Source organism: Trichoderma atroviride, chromosome 1 (genome assembly GCF_020647795.1).
Source record: "Trichoderma atroviride chromosome 1, complete sequence".
Taxonomy (NCBI): Eukaryota; Fungi; Ascomycota; class Sordariomycetes; order Hypocreales; family Hypocreaceae; genus Trichoderma; species Trichoderma atroviride.
The window spans coordinates 3640678-3662073 of NC_089400.1; the positions used below are offsets into that span (position 1 = coordinate 3640678).

Sequence of the window (21396 nt, forward strand, 5' to 3'; positions counted from 1 at the left end):
GTGCTACATGCAAGTATGCCCACGAGCCACATGCCGTAAAGAAAAGGATAGGAAAACACAACATGAATCCCTACCGTTGTTCGTGCGGCTGTTTGTTTGGCGCCAGGGATAATTCCTATCCTAGCATGTAATCGCTTTCCATGGCCCTCCACAGCATAAAGAAGTGGCCACCTCGAGGCAACTTACACGGCCCTACAAGGCTGACTCGCCCTCCCTAGTCTCAGCTCGGTTCCGTAAGACGCCGAGCCATGCCTGTCTGAGTTACATGCATGCCATATAACAGAGCAATTCCTACAACTTGCATCATTTTTTGAGCTATCCAGTCAGTTTTCGGCAAGTAGACCACCACCACTACGCCGGATTGGATGCCTCTTGCAGCGAGATCCTTCTGCAGGTGGTCGATTTCGAGCAGTCCCGGCTACTTTACTCGATTCATCCCGCGTGTCAGCAGCAGTGGCGACATGTCGCCTTGACTTTGACATTTTTGTTTCTTGTGGTAACATCGCTTTAGAAACTAGTAGTACCAGGTAGTTATCAATTCTAAAAAGAAGCGTCTTGTTTTTTTTTTTTTTTTCAATAGTTGACAACTGTGAGCTTTTTTTAGGCATACAAGCAAGGCATGTAGTGAATTCAACAACTCGCTGCGACACAATGATGACAATGATAATAATAGAACAAATACCCAAAACCCCTCATGGCAAACAAGTTGTGATATCCCCAACACAGTGGGGAGTTTTCTCCCTCTCGACCCCGCCACCATACTCCGTAATCTATATGTACATAAAGGAAAAATACTTTGACTCAAAAGAGGGCTTTAACATGTGATATGATGCCGTAATGTGGGTGATGTGAAGTGTATGTGTGACCTGACAAAGAAAAGAGAAATAACAAATAATGAAACTGATGAGTGCGTCCTTTTTTACAAGGTGGGTTCGCTTGCTTGCTTGTTGTTGGATTAAGCTATAGCAGCTTGCTTTTCGCCATGACTTCTCTCAATACTTTGAGCTTGTCCTCTGTAACTCGGATGGCCTCTTGGATTTCTCGCTCGTCCATCCGCTCTTCTCTCACCCTCTCCTCTAATGATCTTGGATCTGCTTCTCGCTTGCGAGCGTTTGTCTTTTCCACTGAAAGGCGCTCCAGGCTTACGCGCTCTTCTAGCCACCCCCAAAGTTCGCTATCCTCTCTGCGCCACATCTCGTCGTAAGCCGCAAGGCGATAGGCGCTGTTCATGGAAGGATCTGGCCCCAGCGGTGCGGGGCTTCTGTTGTTCGGCGTGAAGCCAAATCCGAACCACGTCGTAACCAGTAAGCCCACCAGGAGCCCATACATAATGTTGCCCGTGAGGATAGGCTTGAGAATATCGACAACGGGTTCCAGAATTCCGCGGACCGGCTCGAACAGGCCCCAGTTTGCCTCTTCCGTCTTGACACGCGCACCTGGGTTGATAGATTCCGTGGATGACTGAAGGGCCTTGCTCTTCTTGCCCTTCTTTTTCGACTTTGACGCCCCGTTTCCATTAGTAGAAGCTCGCGGTCGAGTGGAAACTGCTGCCTTCAAGGCAGCAAACAGGTCCTTGCAATACTGGGCCTGACCCTCGTTGACGTTCTTTTCAATGGTGCCTGCAGAGTAGTGTGTCAGTAGGCAGTAATAATAGCTACCCAGTCAATTGAAGGCGGAAACTGTGTACGGGGGCTAAAAAAAATAAAAATAAAGAATTCAACATTCACGTACCTTTCAGCCAACTCTTGCCACTCCATTCTGTAGTGCAGTTGACTTGCACCCGAGTACCATTGTTCTCACCCCAGGAGAGACAGTACTTGGTCTTGACCTTGAAGATGTTGCCGTTGGGAACGTCTGGGTTTTGCGTCACTATACTCACATTGACGGCCTTTTCGTAGTCAATGTTGTCCACGGTTTCGGTGACAATACACTTTGTTTGCCTCGGCCCAATCGGAGCATACAGAGGCTTGATGTAAGTGAAGCCTCGAGTGCGGCTATCGGGGCCCATGCCCTTCTTATCCTCCATTTGCAGGTCAAAGCACTTTTGGTTCTCGGTAATCCACTTGCCCATCCACTCTGCAGAAGCCTCGCCAAAGAGCATCGAGAATACCTTGCCCAACGGAGCTGGAATAGTTTCGTCGGCCAAGAATTTGTCGTAGTGCGTCTCGCCGTCACCGCAATCAGTTGGAGCGTGGGTTGCCGGGCCGGGGAACGATCCGAGGCCGGCTGCTGGAGATTGCCCATCGGCAGCTGCGTCAAGTACGGCGGCGCTGGGAGCGGGAGCGCCAGATATCTTCCTATTTGCCTTGGCAGTGTCTCCGCCGGCACCGCCAGCGTCTGCGACCTGGGCTTCGGGGGCATGGTCGCTCTCTTCTTCATCGTAGAAATCGTCGTCGTCGTCGCTGTCTTCTTCAGAATCGGATCCAGCTGGAGTTTCCGGCTCCAAGTTTCCAGACTCGACATCAAGCTTCTCGGTCTTGTCGCCACCAGTGCCCTCAAGCCGGACTCCGTTGAGCGTGCTAGTCAAGGTCGGATGGCCGAGCTTCCAGATGTTGACAATCAGATCGTAGGTAGCGTCTCTGCTAGTGAAACTGGCAAAGATGTGCTTGGCGTGCAAAGTCGATATCATCAGTCCGTTTTTGAAGACCAAGGCAGTGCTTCTCTTCTCCACGGATACTATCTCGTCAAAGCTCATAACCAAAGTCGTCGTCCAGCCAAGAATGTTGCTGCTAAAGCAGAGGTGGCCCTCTGATACGTATAATCGGCCGTGCGCAAGAATCTCTCTTTGTAGCGCACAGCTGTAGTCCTCAATAAGGTAATCGTCATCTGGCACGCTCTTGAACAGGGTGTGGAAGTCGCGGTTCCTCTTTTTACTAGCAATGGCAAAACCCGTGAGCTTGGGAGCAGTGGCCCCCGGAGCTGCTGGCGCAACTGTGTTGGTCGTAGCCGTAGAACTTCCTCGCTTCCTCTGCGTGTCGCTTTTTATGCTACCCCCATCTCCCTGGGTAGATTGCGAGGCTCCTTGCTCTCCATCCGCTGCTTCGTACAGCGACCTGGGCCTACTGACTGTTCCGTCGAGTGCGTCATCTCCGGCCCTGCTCTGGCTGTCAGCTGGTGCCGATTCTGATCGCGTTCGTGTATCGTTGAGGTCTGGAAATCGAGATGTTTCGACGGCTGCCATGGCTGCTGATGGCTCTGCGATGCCAAGTTGACTCAAACTAAGTTCGCCGGTTCCAATTGTCTTGATTGCGGGCTCCTTCTTGTCCATTACGTCGCTCGACTGAGGCTCAGATGGTGGGGGTTCGATTCGGTCGGATTCTGGAGCAGGGGATGATTGTGGCTTAGACACCAGATTCGTCCGACTCTTGTTTGCTCCAATCCCAATGCCGCCGCCCTGGATATTGCTACTAATACTACTCGCAGCGTTTTGGGCAACCGAGAACATGGAAGAGAAGAATCCTGCTGAGCTCGGCGTCTGGACTTGGCCGTCTTCAGGGGTAGGTGAAAGCGGCGCAAGGGTGATGTTGGACAGTTTGCTGGGTCCTATACTCGCGGATCCCGACTTCGTTCTTCGATGCGCGCTTACGGCGTGGGAAGAAGAAGATGATGATGATGTAGACGGGCGGTCCCCATTCGAGGCGGGCTCTGCAATGACGGGCGGCAGCTTCCTCTCCTGGTGCAAGGCGAAGGGACTTGTTCGCTCGACCGGTGTCGGGGGGGTGTTTACAATGACGGGGCCAAATTGATCGTCGCTTGTCGAAGGCCGCGCAGGCGATGTCGAGATCCTCGCGGGCGGGATGATGGAATGCTTTTCAGGGGATGAGGTCGTCTTGGCCGCGGCAGGCGGTTCGGGCAGTGGCGCTATCTCGCTTAGGCGCTCCTTGGACGCATTGGGAGACGAGCTCCTGGATTTGGACGATGCACGGCGGAGGCGCCTAGACAGGAGAGACGGCCGTCGTTCGCTCGGAGGGTCGAAGTCGGTCACTTGTACGACGGGAGAAGACGCTGCCAGGTGGCCAGCATGCGACGTGAGGGATGTCGTGGCCGAGCGAGACAGTGGGGGGCGAGAGCTGCTTCTGATTCGGTGTCAGAGCTCGATGCGACGCCTTTAAATGAAGACGAGTGCTGGAGAGAGGGGGCTGAATCGCATGCGTGGGCTGGAGCTAGCAGGCAAAATGCGAATACGAGCCCAGCAAGATGGAACAAAAAATATGTGGTGCGCGAGGAGGGAGAGAGAAGATCAATGGAGCAACGATGAAAAGAAGAGACAGAGGCCCAAAGCTGCGCTGTGTGGCGTGGAGAGAATGTGCGCTTGGGCAGTGACGCTGTGCAGGGAAGGACGCAGGGACGGCGGCATTACAGCATGCAAGGCTCCTTTGCGCTGCTGCTGCTGCTTGTCATTCCGCCACTGGCGAGACGACACAATGGAAATGCAGATTGCAACTTGATGGCAAATACAAGAATAGACAGCCACAATGACAAACGCTGGCTATGCAGAGATATTTCACGACTTACCGGTCAGACTCTCCGTCGGCATCGGCGCCTCCCGACTCGTAGGACCCAAAGCTGCGATCGTCGTTGTCGTCGTCGTCGGCGGCGTTGATGGATGCCGCATCGTCACCGTCTTCGCGGCCTGAAGCGTCCGACTCCAGGCCGCCCGTCTTTACTCGTCGTCTGCGCTTGGCCAGCAGCTTGCTCAATCCTCCTCCTCCAGTTCCTCCGCCATTGCTGCTGCTCTCCATTCTCGCTGCAGGCCGCTAATGCTAGCCGAGTGAAACAGTGACACGCGGGAATCGAATCGATCAATCAGAGGCCGTGGATCGCAAGGGAGAAGAAAATGGAAGATGGCCGTTTTAGAATGGAAAAAAGAATGAAGAGAATGAAAAAAGAAGAATAAAAAGGAGTGAGTCGTCAAATAAGATGAAAAGATGGAAATGAATCTGGAGAGCTGTGAGCTAAAGTCCCCGCTTCGCCGTCGACGCTCTACTCTCTTATATCACCGGAACACTAGGAGGAGCAGCCTTTGGTTTGATAGACGTCCGTCTCTGGTCGCGCGACCTTGTAGCATGAGATTCTTATATAAATAGGACGGGCAAGTCGCATCTCCTGTCCTCGCGACTCCTGAAATCAACTCCGTGCTGTGCACTAACGGCCCCGTTTGAGTCGGCCAAGCGAGGCTGCGCAATTAGCAAGGGCCGATTGATCGGGGCCGATGGCACGGAGGCTCTAGAGATGCGAGAAATGGCCCCTGGCGAAACGGACAAGGGAAGCGTTGTCGAGATTGTGTGACGAGGCACCCCGGAGGAGGAGAATTCAAGGTGGGGGGGCTCGTTTCTAGTGCTGGGAGAAGGCAGTTCGTCGCCGCCGTGAGTGACGACGATGCGGGAGCTGCAATAGGCCGATGCTCCGTACCGGATGATGCTGCTTGTCGGTGCTGTCACTGATGGTTTTTTGGTGTTTGCTTCACATATTTTTTTGCAAATACGTCAGTGCAAACAGTGCAAACACGCAAACAGCCCAGTCCGTACAAACGTCGCGGCTCAGCTGTTTCGTTTAGCACAGCTTCAACTGCTCCAGCTAACCGATGCAACTCCAGAAGCGCAGCCAGACGCTTTCGCCGGTTTGTCCCAAGCGCCAAACCTAGCCAGTACCTCCCAGATACCCCTTTCGCCACCCAGCCCCAGCTGCAGCCGCCTGTTCATCCAATGTCAATCGCGTCCGCATGCCGTCATGGAGCGGGACGCTAATAAGTGCCCGCACAGATTATACACACTTACGCGCACACTTGCGCAACTCGACTCATCTGATGCTCAAAGACGGCCGAAACTGGCAATTTGCTGCATCGCCAAACGACATACTGCACCGTCTCTCGCCTCTCGCTTGTCCCGCAGGGGAGAGAACCACATCTTGTCGGTAGATTCAAAAAGCGATACTCGCAACCATGGAGTCGTCGCCGCTCACAAAGGCGCACGACCACGCGCGTGCTGCCGCCGTCGCTACTCGCCAGTCTTCGTCGTCTGATACCACCGTGGCCATCAGCGAGCACACCCTGGCCGCGGGCGAGTTTGCCAATGCCGCAAAGGCGACGTCCAGCGTCGAGGCGCTCAGGACCTTGAAGCTCCTCGAGGAGCACCACCGGAAGCTGGCCGAGATCCTCAAGCTGCCGCCGGAGCAGATGCCGCACGCCCGAGATGGCGAGCTTTCGGAGAAGACGCAGTCCGAGAAGGCTGACGGCGATGCCCTCGGCCTGGACGCTGCGCGAGACTCTCCCCAGGCCGCCGTCGCCAAAGGGGCCCAGCCGCCCGGCCTGGCCCAGCGCCGCTACATGGGCCGCGAAATGTCGTCGTCCATCGCCAGCAACCTCGCCTCCGCCAGAGGCATCCGATCCAAGGACCGCACCCAGCCGCTCAGCCCCAGCGTGTCCAACGACCAGGCACCCGGCAATGTCGACCCCCAAGCGAAGCGCGACGCTTCCAAGGCCAAGATGCAGAACATCATGGACCGCCAGACCGGCCGCCCTACCTGGGTTCCGCCTGCAACTGCCGCGGCCAAGCAAGACGGCGTTGCGGCCAAGGGCAGCGCGTCTCCCAAGGTCGAGCCGGGCTCTCCCGCAAGAGACGATGGTGGCTACGCCCGCTTCTACAACACTTTCGGAAGCCTGATCAACAAAATCTCGGCTCCCCTCGCCTTCGCTGGTCTGCCGCTCATCCAAGAGGAGCCCGCCACGCCCACTGAATCTGCTGTGCTTCCCCCCTACTGTCAACCTGTCCCCAACCAAGCCATCCCGTGCCCGTGTCTCCCCGTCTTCTAGCGTCGAACCGGATCTTTCCAAGATTTACTCAAAGGCTACTATGCGAGCTCTTGTCCGAGATGGCCACACTGCTGCTGACTCATTCTACGTTGTTCCCTCTACCGGTCATACCATGTCTTATGCCAACATTCTGAGCTACGCTGAAAAAGAAAAGCGCCGACTGGAAGCTTCGATCCATGGCGACCTCTTGCCTCACGATGATGATGACGATGACTTTGTGGACGCCCGTGAAGCCCCTGGTTCTCTTAACCCCAGACGACGTATTGCCCGTAGCCACTCTGAAAAGGAACTGTTCAACACCATCGAGGAACTCAGCCTGGAAAACAAATCGCTAAAGGACATGCTTGACAAACTCTCGAAACGCCTGCACACGTTTGAAGCCAGCGCCCAGAGTTCTGCTCTTGCTCTTGCTGAAAGCTATCGCATCATGCCTGCTGGGTCGCAGCATTCCGGGGGGAGAGTGAATGACGATGAGCTGATACGGAAGAATCACGAGCTGGAGGAACAGATTGCCGCAATGACAAAGCACATGGAACGCCTTGAAAAGGACAATCGTAAGCAGCAAAAGACGCTGGAGAAGTACCGTGAGAAGTGGGAGACGTTGAAGGCTGGTGCCAAGGCCCGGAGGGGAGCGCAAGTGTCGGCTGAGAGCGTGGAGGATGCTCGCTCATCTCAAGGGTGAAACGGCGCTGCTTGTTGACGAGGCATCCAGTCTCTCATATTTGTTTGTTTGGTCGTACTAGCGAGCTACGTTGCGCCTTTGCGCATGGCTATATCTGTCTGTTTCTCGTAGGTAGGGCAAAGCGTTGCCAGCGTAGTTTTGCATTCAAAATATACGATGTCGCCTCCCTCTAACTCATATTTCAACGCATTTTTTTTTTTATTAATTTGGGTATAAAAGTATTTAGCGATGAAGCAATAATGCCCATTATCGCCTGTTCGGCACAAAGAGTCCGTACATATATACACGATTGAATAAAATACAAAACACACGGATATAAAAGACGTTCTTTACATGGCTAAAACAAGGCTCTTCATACAAAGCCCAACAACAGACGGCTGATTCTTTTTTTTATAGCCAGCTTAACGCGAAGCTGATCATCATTCAACGTGAACTATTGCAATAATGTAAAGAAAATGCCGATGTGCATGTAGCAGAGCACTTGTTGGAAGTTTGCTTCTAGACCATGTCAATGTGCAGATTGTTCTAGCCTCCAACTGCCTGTCTGCATACGTTTGACGTTGACGCCCAGCCTTATCCACCGCTTCCTGCCCTCTTGTTGTTGATTGCATTCGAATTCTTTACGTTTCTAGTTTCTCAAACCGTAGCAACGCCGTAATCATAGTACATGAACACTCTTACCTTGTGCTTGCCAAGTCATGCCTTGTACATATTAGTACGACTTGCCTCTCCTCTGCGGCAGAGAAGGATCCAATTACCCATTTAGGACGCAAAACATCAAAACATTCACCCTTTGTCTTTCCCAAGATAGCTTCATGGTTATCGTTCTTACCAAAGCCAGAGAATAACTCGTAGAAGCTGCGTAGCAACCATGTCTTATAAAATCTCGCTGCCTATCTCATCTATTCTACTTTTCCTCTCTTTTCAATCCTCTGTCTTCATTCCACGATTCCAGTTCCTCAGCACTATGTTCTTCCAACCCTTCGATCCCCTTCATCCTCGTAACATTGCCGTCAACTTCAGTCCATCTCTACATCCCATTCATAACACCTCGCCTTCACTCTTCCTTTCCTTATCACTCCACCCTTCTTCCATTCCATTTGTCTTGTTTTGTTCCCAACAAGTCGAACGATCCAACAGAGCGCTTCTCTGGTAAGGCCTCAGCTCCCACACCACCAAAGGCCTTGCTTGAACGACATATAGCATGTCCTCCAGCCAAAAGCCTCTGGTGTAGTCTCATCATTGGCCTGTTTTCGACAAAGGTGGGTGTGTCACCACAATGGTGATATGCAACTTCTGACCCCCATGATGAGACGCAACCTCTGTAGTAACCCAGAGTGGACACACCCACTCAGCCTTTGGCTGACCTCCCTACAATTTCTTCTAGGAACATCGATAGCCTCAATAGCCTCAGCTCCGACACAACTCGAGATTGGACAACTACCACAAAGTAAGTTTCCATCCTCCTCGCTGCCGCAATCATCATCGGCTACTGACACCATCCATAGTCAACCGAATTTGCCAGCGTCGACGATTTACATCTGCGTCATCCATCTCTCAACCACTTTGCTCCGAGAAGCGAGCAACACTGCGCCTCGTTCCATTCACGGGTCGGTTCCTCTTTTTTCGTCCTGTTTGTCTGCACAGACTACTGACGCGCTCTTTGATAGCCATCACGTCATCGCAATGCCTCGCCTACCACTATCTAGCTACCATCCACCAGGTTTCGGCGCGCAAGGCGATCGGTTCCCACGTACGAGCTGGATGAACAACAGGACAGAGGGATATTCATGGGGGACTGGATGGTTCGAGGGGACTTCACGTGAAAGTTGTGTTGAGCAAAGTGTAGCTAAGCTGGGTGATTACAAACAGCCAAACCGAGGACCGAATTATGTGGTAGTGCCATCTTGAGAGTGTCAGTTCCGATGGCGACAAAATCTTTCTGACCTGTTGACCATTAGCGAGTTCCTCAGTAAATGCAATGGTATCTGAATATTTAGAATTAATATACCCAGTGACACAATGCAAAAGTCTTCCACTACTGCGATTATCATTGTTTGTTTTTTTGAGGGTGAGGCATGAACTTTGCGGATTACCAACAAACAGGGGTAAAGCTTCCCCATCAATAGCTACATGCATTCTGTATGAATTCGTCAGCTGAGAGACTCGTGACGGGGGTGAATAATCTAGCCAAGTGCCCGATCGGACGATTTATTTACCTGTATAGCACAACAAATGCGCAGTATTTGGAGCCCAAGGTAGTGGGATTGGATCAAAGGGAGTAAATATCAAGCGGTCTGCTGTCGATGACCTCAGCTCTCTAGAGCAGCTTGTGTTATGCAATACCGATATTCGAGCTCTTGTTCTCTGTGGTCCCTTGCATATAATGACAATCATCATCTTGGTGCCAGTGCAGCTCATTATGATGCATAATGCAAGGAAAGCTCTCACATTTTGCCTTGGACGCCCTTTTCAGCCTCTTTGGTGAGACGGCATTTGATCTCCTGTAAACCCGATGAATGTGTATAGAAGAGACATGTGATATGTAGCACTATAAAGAGACTGTCAGTGAAAGGAGTTGCTACAAATATATAAAGATTGCCCTCGTGGTGACGCGCAAAGCAAATTTAGAAAGATTCTTCCCAGAGCAAGGCGAGAGATTGCAAATCCAAAGCAGGGTACACCGCATCATATTATACTCCCTTGTAGCCCTGCGTCACAGAAGCAGTCCCCATAATTGCGGCCTCAGTTCTTATATCAAAGAAAAAGGCTTCTTTGGGTACAAATAGCATGTCCTCCAGCTAGAGAGCCCCTCTTCAGTATATTCTCATCATTGGCGTGGCATATCCCGTGGTAACTGGGGACACACTCACTCAGTTTTGGAGTACTGAGCAAATTGACCTTGCATTTTTACGATGTGGCCTCAGCTTTCATACTACCTAGAAAGCCTCTGCTTGGTGACAAATAGCATGTCCTCTGGCTGGAGAGAGAACTTTCTGTGATAGTCTCATCATTGGCCTGATACTCTGTGGTAACTCCAAGGTGTCTTCAAGGACTCACCTACTCAGCCATTAGCTGCGCCGGGTAGACTTACCTTTACATAATAATGTGGTCTCTTATCAAGGCCTCGGTTCCCATCCCACCAAGGGATTTCTGTGAGGGATATATAATCCCTCCAGCTGGAGAGCCTGTTTTTCAGTGTAGTTTCGTCATTGGCTTGATTTTTGTTTTTTTTTTTTTTTTTTTTTTTTTTTTTTTTTTTTGATAATGATAGCCTGGGCAGATCCTTTTTATATATTTCAGTCTGCCTTGCTGTGGAGCCTGAGGGAATTTAGAAGAGTTGTTCTAGAACAGCTTAGGTTTGCGTTGCTTCTTATCTAAAGTTTTGTTGTTTCTGCCACTTCTGCTACCTTGATGACCCCCCTTCTAATGGATTTTGTGAACTTTCTTCTCTCATTGGCTGATTTGAAATAACCTTAAATGTAGATTGATGTCAAATGAAAGACCTAGTCTGTCCCATGTATATAAATAGCACCCCAGCTATCTCAATCCACCAAGAATACGCCTCACGATATCGTCAAAGGCTAAACTCTAATTCCACCAAAAACTCACACTGAAGCTGATACTCAAGCTGCGTACGTAATGCCACCACCCTATCGGAATGACCAGCGTGTCTCCCGGCTGCAATATGCATTCCCAATAGGGCACATCCGCCAGCTCTTCTCTTCTTGTGCTCCTCTCCCAGTCTTCTTCTTCCTCTCCATCATCACAATCGCCATCAACAGCCTTGTCCCAGCCTTCCAAAACACCAATATCCAACTCACTCGTGTTGCTCATATCAACACCAAGCTCCACCCCCCTAGGCCTCAGCCGCCCCGTCTCCCCCAGGAGCATACAGCCTCACATACTTGGTCCCAACAACCTGACACAGCAGATTATGATACCCATCCGTGTGAAGCGGGGTTATGGTCTTCGCAGGGCCAAACCAAGCGTTCAGCTGCGGAACGTCCACGGGCGCCTGGTCCCTGGCCGGGGTCGTAGGATGCGGCGGGACGTCAGCCCAGCAAAAGTCTGGTACCTGGATGTCGCTACGCAGAGCGGGGATCTGCCCGAAGAGGTTGTGCTGTGCGAGATACCCTACATTGTGTGGTGTCCGTATGCCATCCTTTTGGGGTATTGGCTCTATATCATCGCCAGCATGATGTGGTAGGATGCTGGGGTCGATGTATCTCGTCAGAAAGTCTTTAAACTGCACGAGTTCCTGGCTCCATCCCTGGTCGACGTAGCTTCGCCCAATCTCAATGGGCACGAGCCTCTTCCCGCCAAATGTCTTGGAGAGGAGATAATCGGGACTATCCCAGGGAGCATCCGAAAAAGCAGGCCAATCCTCTGTCAAGTCTGTCAACACAATGGGCAGCGGCCTTCCTTGGCTCTCCTCATTCATGTACCTCTCGAACCTGTCCAATGTCCAACCTTCAAATCGTGGACAGGTCTTGTCCGCTGAGAGACTGGGACGGCCAAATGGCTCGCAATCAGAAAACGTAGTCTCTCTCTTGATGCGCTTATGCGGTCTCTGCTCGCCGGCAATTGCAGCCTTTTCTTCTTCCCAAAAGCGACTGAGCAGGTCCAGCGTCCCTTCGATCCACTGCTTGCCGAGAAATTTGCCTGCACCACCAGCTACGATGAGGGCTCTGTCTAGATCCTCAACCACGCAGTCCATAAGATGCTCGTCGAAAGAACCACATCGAGCAGCCTGCAAAATAGAATAATGCGACATGAGAATCAAGGTATCCGTGTATATCCATCTCCAATACTGAGGCAGCAAGTCAAATCGATACGCATAAAACGTCGACATGGAAACCGACGCAAGGTCATCCAGCCTGGTCTGCAGCAAATCCTCATCTACTCCAGCATCGGTCCCTTGCTCCAGGGCCTCGTGGAGCTTGGCGAGACAGCGTGCTTGGCGCTGCAGCAATCGTTGCATTGCATGTCCTTTTAGATCTGCGCTCTCATGTTGTGATGGTTCGTGAGCTGCATCAGTGTTGGGATTTTCTGGGTTGGGGTTGGCATGGTGTGATGTGGCGATGGTGTCTGCGGCATTGCGATATCGTGATAAAACTTGGTCGCGCAGCAAAGACATGTTAAAGAGGGCAATCCGCCTACTAAATATGGATTCTAGAGGTACTGAAAATAAAGAGATTGTTGCGTAAAACAAGCAATGAGATGCATTCGCAGTCCGTGTTGGTACAAGTAAAAGGTGTAGGGTGTAAGGTGTAAGTGGAGAGAAGTAAAAGCTCTGGTGCCAAATCTGTAAGCCATCTTTCATCCTACCCGGAGCAAGTATCAGCCATCATAATATCGCCATCAACCCCCGTTACTCAATTTATTTTTACTCCCCAAAGAAAATCGCGCCGTCTTGAAAAAAAAGAAAAAGAAAAAGGGTACCATTTAAAACCACAAAATGTCATCAGTCACATCCAGTTGAATCTCTATTAGTGCACTCCTCCCTCACTTTCTGTTACCAAGTACCTGAAGCAAAAATGGTAAAACTCATCAGAAGATATATTTTCAAAACACAAGACCCCCCACAACCCATTCCCATCATTCATTAACGTACAAGAAACCAAACACTCTTCTTTCTTTCGTTAGATTTCGCTTGAGCTGCGCCGACTTTAAAAATGGAGACTAATTCTAACAAGTCCAGACACCCACGATGCCGTTTCGTCTACCCTCTACCAGGTAGCCGTCCTTGACACGAACACGCTCGACAATGGCGGCATTCTTGGAGGCAGCCTTGACGCCCTCAGAGGCAGCAACACCCGCTCCGCAGTCCCATTGTCGACCCTCAACCTTATCGTACACCTTGACCACGTCTTCGGTGGCCGCGCTCACAATCCGTCGAGCATCAAACATCATGCTGGTGACAGGGTTGTCATAGGCATAAGCGTCGTAGATGGATCCAGTTCGGAGATCCCATATCTGAAAAGCGAATTGTTAGTTGATGCCGTCTATAAAGTCGTAATGACAAGAAGGATAAGCTTACTCTGATACTGCGGTCCAAGCTGCCAGTCACCAAGTGCACATCGTCAAACTGCAGACAAGTCACAGCGCCAGTGTGGCCGACCAAGCTGCGGTGAACCTGGCCGCTTCGGAGATCCCATAGGCGGACCATGCCATCTGCAGTGCCGCAAGCCAGAGCGGACTCAAACACCTGCAGAGCACCGACAAAATCGGCAGAGGTTCCCTGAGCACGGCCCGTCGGTCTCCAGGTGCTGTCGCTGGTGGTGACCGATGCCTGGGCGGCTGCCCACATGACGTCGAGCGTCTGCACGCAACGGCCCTTTTCCAAGTCCCAGTGTCGGATCGTCTTGTCTGCTGAGCCAGAGACCAGGACGTCTCCCCTGAAGTGGAGCGCGGTGATTTCGTCAACGTGAGATGATAGTGTGTAGAGAGCGCAGTCGTCCATGCTTCCCTCCGGCGGCTCGATGGGCTGGGCGTCGGGGTGTTCAAAGGCAATGGCATCTTCGTCGTCGTCGCCAACTTCCTTGCCGCCCTGAGGGTTGTAGTGTGTTTTGCTTAGATCCCATAATCTGATGGTCGCATCCATGGAGCCAGTCGCCAAAATGTTATCCTCGACCTGCAGGGCTCGCACAGAGGCCGTGTGGCCTTCTAGGTAGCCCATGCATCGTCCGGCATTCAGATCCCAGACTCTAACAGTATCATCCAGTGCAGCAGTAACCAAAGTTCCAAAGGGGGCGTCAAAGTCCATGGCAGTAATCGTATCGCGATGCGCGCGGATTTCACGGATGCTAGATCCTGGCGCAAAGTGCTCGTGAAGAATCGGCATGGATTTCCGGCGATGAACCTTTTTCGATTTGCGCGGCTTGCCATCGGGTCCGGGCAGCTTCTCGTAGACCGATTTTGACATGAATTCGGGGTCATGGTCGTCGGCGTCGCCCACGAGATCTCGCTCGTCTTTTGTGGCAGTATTCCGGGCAATCTCTTCGGCCTCATCGACAATGGCTTGGATTTCGTCAATCTTGGTTTCAAGATCCATGACTATGAATGGAAAGCAATTAGAGGCGCATATTCATCATTGAGGGACAAGATACATCTATTGCTCGAGTTGAGGCACCTACCGTCATGTTCAAGGGAGGACTCGTCCTGCTCGAAGCCTGCTAGCCTCTCCAAGACAATCCTGCGCATGCCATAGAGATTGGCAATCTTGTTGTCTATCTCACGGATCTCACAGCTGACCATGCTCTTGCGCACCCCCAACAGCTCCAGCTCATGCACCATGGTGGTCTTCTCCTTCTTCAGCTGGGACAGCTTCGCCGGCGTGGCGGGAGTGCTCTCCCCCTCCTCCAGCAGTTTCCGGCCCCTCGATGGGCGCCGACGGTGCTTCTTCCCATCATCCGCCAACTCTGGGAAGCTAGCCTGGAAGCCTTGGAAGAGCGAGTAAGCGTTTTGGTGCTCGGGGATGTTAGAGAGCAGCTCGTCGGGGAGGTGTGTGAGGGCGCGGTGCTGGATCTCTGTCGTGGACAGCTTGGACCGCACAATTTCGGTAGGGCTCGACCGGGCCATGGAAAAGACGCCGCGCTGCACGCTGGGGCGCTTCATTTGCTTGTGAACTTCGGCCATGGCGGCGCGATAATGGATTCCCGAAGCCTCGGCGGCCGGTCCCATCAATTGGCTCGCCGTGACAGTAACCTTGCGACTGAATGCCTCAAGCCCTCGGGTCTGCGGTGGGAGGGAACAAGACTGTTAGCTCATTGCGCCCAATAGACAATTGCAAGCGACAGCTCAATGGCCTCGGCATTGCGGTCGGCTGAAGAGAATTTTATCGCTGCTCTTGCGGCTGGCGACATACCGAGATGATGGACTGCTCGTCATCGGGGCCATCGTCGAAGGCGTAATGGCTCTCCGAGTCGGTCATTACTCAACGGCTCGGCCGGCGCTGGGCGAGACTCGTGAGGCGCGAGGATGAAGTACGTCTTCCGTCAGGTGTCGCTCAAGGTGAGGAAGAATCACGAGTTTGCATCGCAAAAAATGGACATGGCCTTGCGGGTGTGAAATTGGGGCCTGGGTACGGCAATGGATGACGCGCGCAGAAAATGCAGGACAGCCCGGGCCCCGGCTATTATGTACATGCTATGCTGCCTTACAGGCGGTGCTAGCCGCCCTCTACTGGTCTTTACTGGTCTTTACTGGTCTGTTCAGCGTTTCGTACCACCGTCCATGCACCCCTCTAGCTCTGCGCAGCTTCCCTTGTAGTTTCGACTTGTTCATGTTGTCTTTACTTGTTTCTTTGACAGTGATGCCTTGATCCTGAGGTACAGTTGCACTACGCTTAGCCGTTGCACTACGTATCTTGACTGCATAGCTACATGAAAGTACTGGGAGGCAGTACAGCGCTCGCATGATGCTTGGAATTGCAGGCCTTTGCAGGTGTTTCGGCAATGTCTCTGCTAGTGCGCCTCTGTATTTCTCGCTCGCCTGTGCGGTTCGCTCGATGCCCCACTGGGGGCTTTTCCGGGGGCGCAAGGGCTAGACGGCGGTTGATACAGCACCCTAGCAAGGCCTAACAGCTTCGATCTCCAGGGGACCCTAGGCCCAGATACCCAGGATCAATTGTGTTGATACATGTACACTTTAGCAATTGATCCAGTGTGATACCGGCTAATATCTGCCAATAGCACGCCATGTGTGCCTCGCCGAACAGCATTCGGAGATCTAATAATCTACGTCTTACACAATCGCAGAATCCAGTCGTCTTACGGTTTCCACTTGCGTCGTCGCAACATTAGCGGCTCAAACTGAGCTGAGCACTGCACTTACTACATGTAGGTACTGCTGCTGCTACTACTGCCGCTACTAAATCGCAAGCTGCCGCTGAAGAATGGAGGGGCTCTTGGCTTTGGACCGTGAGATGAGTCCCGTCAGACGCCGGTCTCGGGAGCGGCTCAACCTCCAATTCACGTCAACTCCCCCACCACGGTCGCATTGCAGATCTGAGGCCTTCCTGCACGTCAGCTTACCTTACCACTGAATCCTTTTGCGGATGCGTGTATAAGGAGTCGGAGTCTGGTATTTAAAGCCTTCATTGAGCTGTTTGCTGCGCGCAATCCAACGACATCAAGCTCGATTCTTTTGCTGCCCAAGACGACTCACATCAAGCTCAATCGCGAAACATGGATTCCGCCGTGGACATGGCCGACAGCTCGCGCGCGCTGGATCTTTCGCGCATCCGCTTCCAGCTCATGTCAGTATCGCTGCTCCCTACTGCGTACTCCTTGACCGTCTTTTCCAACCGTCTAACACGCTGCGCAGCCGTCTCGAAGACACAATCACCTTCCATCTCATTGAGAGAGTCCAGTTTCCTCTAAATAAGGTGATGCACGGATGCCATCCTCGACAAGATCTGTCCTATAAGCATGCGCATTGCTAACCAAGCTCTGTCCAGACCATCTACACGCCAGGAGCTCTTCCCATCCCTGATAGCGGCCTGAGCTTCTTTGATTATTACTTTTCGCAACAAGAGAAGCTTCAATCTCTTATTCGCCGTTTCGAGTCACCCGACGAATACGCCTTCTTCCCAGAGGCTATCCAAAAACCCCTGCTAAAGCCTCTCAACTATCCCAAGATCTTACACAAAAACGACGTTTGCGTCAACGACAAGATCAAAGACTTCTACATTGAAAAGTTCTTGCCTGTTGCGTGCCCCAACTTTGGCCGCGAAGACCGGGGAGAGTCTCAGGAAAACTACGGCTCGACGTCCACTTGCGATATCGCTTGTCTACAGGCACTATCCAGGAGAATCCACTTTGGCAAATTCGTCGCCGAGTCCAAGTTCCAGTCGGACCCTGAGCTCTACACACGGCTGATTAAAGCTGAGGATCGGGAGGCCATTGGCGAGTCCATCACCAACAGGGCCGTGGAGCAGCAAGTGCTCGATCGCTTACGTCTCAAGGCGGAGACGTACGGTAAGGACCCGTCAACGTTGGGAGGAATAGAGCAGCCTGTCAAGATCAATGTAGATGCGGTGGTGTCCATGTACAAGGACTTTGTCATTCCATTGACCAAGGAGGTGGAAGTTGAGTACTTGATGCAGAGGCTCCTACCAGAATAGTGGGGCAAATCAATAGAGCAATTCATTATTATTGTCTTCACTGCGGCGCAGCTATATAGTCACCAACGGCCTTGACGGCCTCCTTGAATTTACCCGCCTCAATGAGAATCATGTGCCCAAATGTTTTAATACCCAACTCCTGAAACGCTCGCTTGCTATCTGCCACCGCATCATCTTCTTTCGTGTATCGGAAACTGCCGTGTGCTACTGCGTATTTCTGTAGAATCTCATCCTCGGGGTGGAAGTGGTATGTCGACGCCTCCTCCTTGGCCTTTTTGCGCTTTCGGTCTTCCACATCAAGGGTGGATTCAACCTCCTGATACGTCCTGGAGAATACCAGGTAGTAGGAAAAGTCGTATGGCTCCTTATCTTCCAATGCGTCTTCCACCTCTTCAACCAGCATGGTGTACAGCGGAGGCGCGATTTCGGACGGCATGTTGATGAGCCGCTCTGAAAAGACGAGGCCAACGGGCTTTTGTGCGTTGATGAGCTCGGCCACGGCAGATATTGAGGGGTTGGTCTGGGCCTTGTCCGCCAGGTACTTGAGAATATCCTTCATGGGCTCCTTCTCGCGATGTTCATATGTGTTGAGGACCGTGAGCATGGCGTAGGCATCGTTGGCCTTGCCGTCGACTTTGACTGTCGAGCCAATGGTCGGTTGTGATAGGATAAGGTCTGACAGAGCAGACATGTTGAAGAGGTTGGCATCGACATCGAAGAGCTGTCGAAGTAGCGATTTTGTGCCGTGGAAATCGATTTCGGGATCGAAATTGAACCACTCGAAATCAACATTGACCATGTCAAAGTCCTAGCAAATGTCAGCGACAGCAATACAGAGCTGGAGCTTTCTCGCATCTCGCCTCATCTCACCTCGTCATCGCTGCTGTCCTCGTCCATGCGATCAGCGCCGCCATCTGCCGGAGGGACGTCCTTGGCCTCTTCTCTTGACCTCTTTTTGCCCATTGTGACTTGTCTTTATGTTTTGCGACTTGGAAACTCGGTTATGCGCGCGCGCTCCGCAGTGACGATGCAATCTTTTTGGCTCGCCGCAAAGCGCAGTGGATTAGAGCTTCGATAACGAATTTTTGCGTCCAAAGAACCCCGCGCTATGCCGCATGTAGCCACGATAAGAGAGCTCTCGTGCGTCTAATTAAGCGCGATAAGCCGCGCCTAGTCGGCCAATGACGGCTCGCTCCCCAGAACTCACCTCTCGTGCCCACTTTCGGTGTCGTCGCCAGCCTGCCCAGTTACGTAGCCGAACCGAACCAGCTTGCCTTGGAGACGCCATCAGCTTTGCGCGTTCATCTTCAGCCGTCTTCTCACCGGGCTTTGCGGCATGAGCGACGCCCAATCGTGAGAGAATCGCTCATAACCAACACCCACCTCTCCAAGACTCGCCCTTCTCCGCCAATACCTGCTCCAATATTGCCTCTCGTCCAGAGTGCCCACCAGGAACGAACGCCTCATCATGGACTACAGCGCCTCCATACACGAGACCGAAGACCCGGCGGCTTCTCCATGGGGCAATACTCCAGGCTCCTCTCCCCAGCATGATCGCACGACCTTTGGAAGCATCACGGGCGATGCTCCTGTCCCCGCGTTCCCGTACACCCCGCAATCGTCCAACGGCCTGGTGCATGGCGGAGAGGACTCTTTTCCAGTGTCTGGTGTAGCCACGCCTGCACCAGCAGAGCAGGACGAGGCGGCACTGGCTGCGCATCCCGGATCCGGGCATGTTGCTCAGTCTGCTGGATTTGAGGGGCAGCCAGCTGCTGCGACAGACGCCCAGCCGGAAGAGCCTCGAAAGCCCCCGCAGCCCCAATTCCGACTGCAGGCGAAGATTACAGGATTGGAGCGCACAGGAAAGAAGGATCCCATTCTAAGATTCGACGTACATGTAAGCTGCTTTGCCTATTTCTCACTTGTAAAACATTGCGAGAAATTCTAACCGGCTCGCTTCTCCTAGACAAACCTGCCAAGATTCCGCACTACCCAGTACCGAGATGTCCGACGATTGCATTCCGAATTCGTCAAGCTTGGCGAGCACCTAATATCTGCCAATCCCGAGGCGTTGGTGCCCGCAGTCCCTCCTGCCATCACATCAGCTGGCGCCGGCACAGAGGAGGACGAATCCCGAGTCAAGGCCTTGATGCAGAGATGGTTCAACTACGTGTGCGGGAACGAGGTATTAATGAGAGACGACGAGATGGTGCTTTTCGTTGAGAGTGATTTCGGCTACAGCCCGTTGGTGAAGAGGAAGCAGCCCGCAACTGGCGTTCGCAGGAAAATCTTGAAGCAGTTTGCTCCGCCTCCCGACGATACCCCTGAGCTCGCAGAGGCTCGTCCCGTCGTTAAACTGTTTTATCTTGGCACGATGGATGCAGGCCACAAGGTTGACAAGCTTGTCAAGGCTAGAAGAGGTAAAATCAATCATGATGCCCGCCAAGAAATTCTCCTTTCCTATCATACTAATTCTACATGACTTGCAGGCCTTGGTCTTGCCGAGTCTGATTATGGTGTGAAACTCGGCGCCATGCACGTCCAGGAACCGCATCCGGGCCTGGCAAACGCCTACAAGAAGCTTGGCCGAGTCATTCAGACTGTTGGCGACTACCACGCCGCCCAAGCCACAGCCGAAGCAGCTACCATTGGAGACCCCTTCCAGTATCATTCTCAGGATGCCTTCATCGTCAAGGAGACCCTCACCAATCGACAGATCCTTATCCGCGAATTCCTACAAGCCCAGGAAGTCACGCGGAGCAAGCTAAACGCCGCCGATCGCCTCAAAGCCAGCTCCAGCGTCAGACGCGAAAAGGTCGACGAGGCAATCTCGGCGCTTGACGAGGCCCGGACAAACGAAACCCACCTCTTCAACAAGACAAGCCGAGTCACCCAGACCCTCGTCCAGGAGCGCCGCAGATGGTTCGACAGGACAGCCAGCGACCTGCGTATGGAAATCCGCGAACTCGTCCTCCGAGAGATTGAAGCCGAGCGTCGAACCCTGGCTCTCCTCGAAAGCGTCCGAGCAGACGTTCGGTCCATCGACGCCTCCGGTGGCCTCAGCCGCCTAGGTCGCGAATCCCACCCCACTGTGCGACGAACCAGCCTCGCTGCCAGCCAGGGTCCTAAGGGCGATGCTTGGAGCGGCGTTCCTCGTCGGTCGGACGCCACGAGCCGCACCACGTCCGGCGCCGGCAAGCTGGCCGAAGAGGCTGAAGGAGAAGATAGCCAGGAGTCTGGATCAGGCAAGCTTGGCTCCGGTCTCGGCAACCTGGCTGGTTTGGAAGAGGATGATGAGGACCGAATTGACGCGCGGAATGCGGCGAGCAGGCTGGCAACGAGCACTTTCTAAAGAAGAGGAGTGAGAGAGAGATGAGAGAGATGATTATTATATGATGGATGATGCGCTTTCTATACTCAACTTGCTATTTGATTGCCAAAAGTGTGCGTGGCTGTTGTCTTAAAAAAATTACTAGTCTTCTTTTCCTTCAGACGAGCACATGTTTATATCAATTTACTGAAGGGCTAAAGTCAACGAATAAAGATGGAAATATGGACATAGAAAGTCACCTATCCATATGTGTCATTTTGTTTTTTTCGCAGCATGTCTGTACCTATAGCACCAGTTGTCTCACACCAAACGCCAGTCCTCGTCATATCAATATCTACCAATCGTTCCCTTGTGTTATTACAAAAAAACGCCTCGTCATAATGCCTTTAAAAGCAGGAGAAAAAGAAAATGAAAGCTAAAAGAAAAGTTTCTACAACGCCACG

At 52.4% G+C, this 21396-nt stretch overlaps 9 protein-coding genes across 10 annotated transcripts; 4 read left to right on the forward strand and 5 right to left on the reverse strand.

Annotated features, from left to right (window-relative positions):
• Positions 1-574: 574 nt before the first annotated feature.
• On the reverse strand, positions 575-5802 carry TrAtP1_001294 (uncharacterized protein). 2 transcript variants are annotated; one of them, XM_066110930.1, is made up of 3 exons: positions 4516-5802; positions 1732-4076; positions 575-1619 (listed from the first exon to the last, which is right to left on the reverse strand). In XM_066110930.1, exons 1-3 carry the CDS (start codon positions 4740-4742, stop codon positions 961-963), a joined length of 3231 nt encoding a protein of 1076 aa, XP_065967003.1. In that variant the 5' UTR covers positions 4743-5802; the 3' UTR covers positions 575-960. The 2 variants fall into 2 exon arrangements, with proteins under 2 accessions (XP_065967003.1, XP_065967004.1); XM_066110931.1 differs by having other exon boundaries at positions 1732-5802.
• Positions 5803-5941: 139 nt separating this feature from the next.
• On the forward strand, positions 5942-6811 carry TrAtP1_001295 (uncharacterized protein; the record flags this gene model as incomplete). The annotated part of the gene is made up of 1 exon (XM_014086161.2): positions 5942-6811. The coding sequence occupies one exon, from the start codon at positions 5942-5944 to the stop codon at positions 6809-6811; it is 870 nt and encodes a 289-aa protein (XP_013941636.2).
• Positions 6812-6851: 40 nt separating this feature from the next.
• On the forward strand, positions 6852-7493 carry TrAtP1_001296 (uncharacterized protein; the record flags this gene model as incomplete). Its single annotated transcript, XM_066110932.1, has 1 exon — positions 6852-7493. One exon carries the CDS (start codon positions 6852-6854, stop codon positions 7491-7493), a length of 642 nt encoding a protein of 213 aa, XP_065967005.1.
• A 1849-nt stretch (positions 7494-9342) lies between these two features.
• On the reverse strand, positions 9343-10401 carry TrAtP1_001297 (uncharacterized protein; the record flags this gene model as incomplete). Its single annotated transcript, XM_066110933.1, has 4 exons — positions 9343-9440; positions 9505-9531; positions 9590-9633; positions 10367-10401. The coding sequence occupies 4 exons, from the start codon at positions 10399-10401 to the stop codon at positions 9343-9345; spliced, it is 204 nt and encodes a 67-aa protein (XP_065967006.1).
• A 349-nt stretch (positions 10402-10750) lies between these two features.
• TrAtP1_001298 (uncharacterized protein) lies at positions 10751-12771 on the reverse strand. Its single transcript, XM_014086159.2, has one exon. The coding sequence runs from the start codon at positions 12631-12633 to the stop codon at positions 11353-11355; it is 1281 nt and encodes a 426-aa protein (XP_013941634.2). The 5' UTR covers positions 12634-12771; the 3' UTR covers positions 10751-11352.
• A 267-nt stretch (positions 12772-13038) lies between these two features.
• On the reverse strand, positions 13039-15593 carry TrAtP1_001299 (uncharacterized protein). Its single transcript, XM_014086158.2, has 4 exons — positions 15364-15593; positions 14633-15233; positions 13537-14552; positions 13039-13472 (listed from the first exon to the last, which is right to left on the reverse strand). The coding sequence occupies exons 1-4, from the start codon at positions 15427-15429 to the stop codon at positions 13185-13187; spliced, it is 1971 nt and encodes a 656-aa protein (XP_013941633.1). The 5' UTR covers positions 15430-15593; the 3' UTR covers positions 13039-13184.
• Positions 15594-16160: 567 nt separating this feature from the next.
• Positions 16161-17646, forward strand: TrAtP1_001300 (uncharacterized protein). Its single transcript, XM_014086156.2, has 3 exons — positions 16161-16755; positions 16824-16884; positions 16957-17646. The coding sequence occupies exons 1-3, from the start codon at positions 16685-16687 to the stop codon at positions 17620-17622; spliced, it is 798 nt and encodes a 265-aa protein (XP_013941631.1). The 5' UTR covers positions 16161-16684; the 3' UTR covers positions 17623-17646.
• Positions 17647-18663, reverse strand: TrAtP1_001301 (uncharacterized protein). Its single transcript, XM_014086157.2, has 2 exons — positions 18493-18663; positions 17647-18430 (listed from the first exon to the last, which is right to left on the reverse strand). Exons 1-2 carry the CDS (start codon positions 18583-18585, stop codon positions 17660-17662), a joined length of 864 nt encoding a protein of 287 aa, XP_013941632.1. The 5' UTR covers positions 18586-18663; the 3' UTR covers positions 17647-17659.
• A 427-nt stretch (positions 18664-19090) lies between these two features.
• On the forward strand, positions 19091-20974 carry TrAtP1_001302 (uncharacterized protein; the record flags this gene model as incomplete). The annotated part of the gene is made up of 3 exons (XM_014086155.2): positions 19091-19519; positions 19589-20042; positions 20112-20974. The coding sequence occupies 3 exons, from the start codon at positions 19091-19093 to the stop codon at positions 20972-20974; spliced, it is 1746 nt and encodes a 581-aa protein (XP_013941630.1).
• Between the last annotated feature and the right edge of the window lie 422 nt (positions 20975-21396).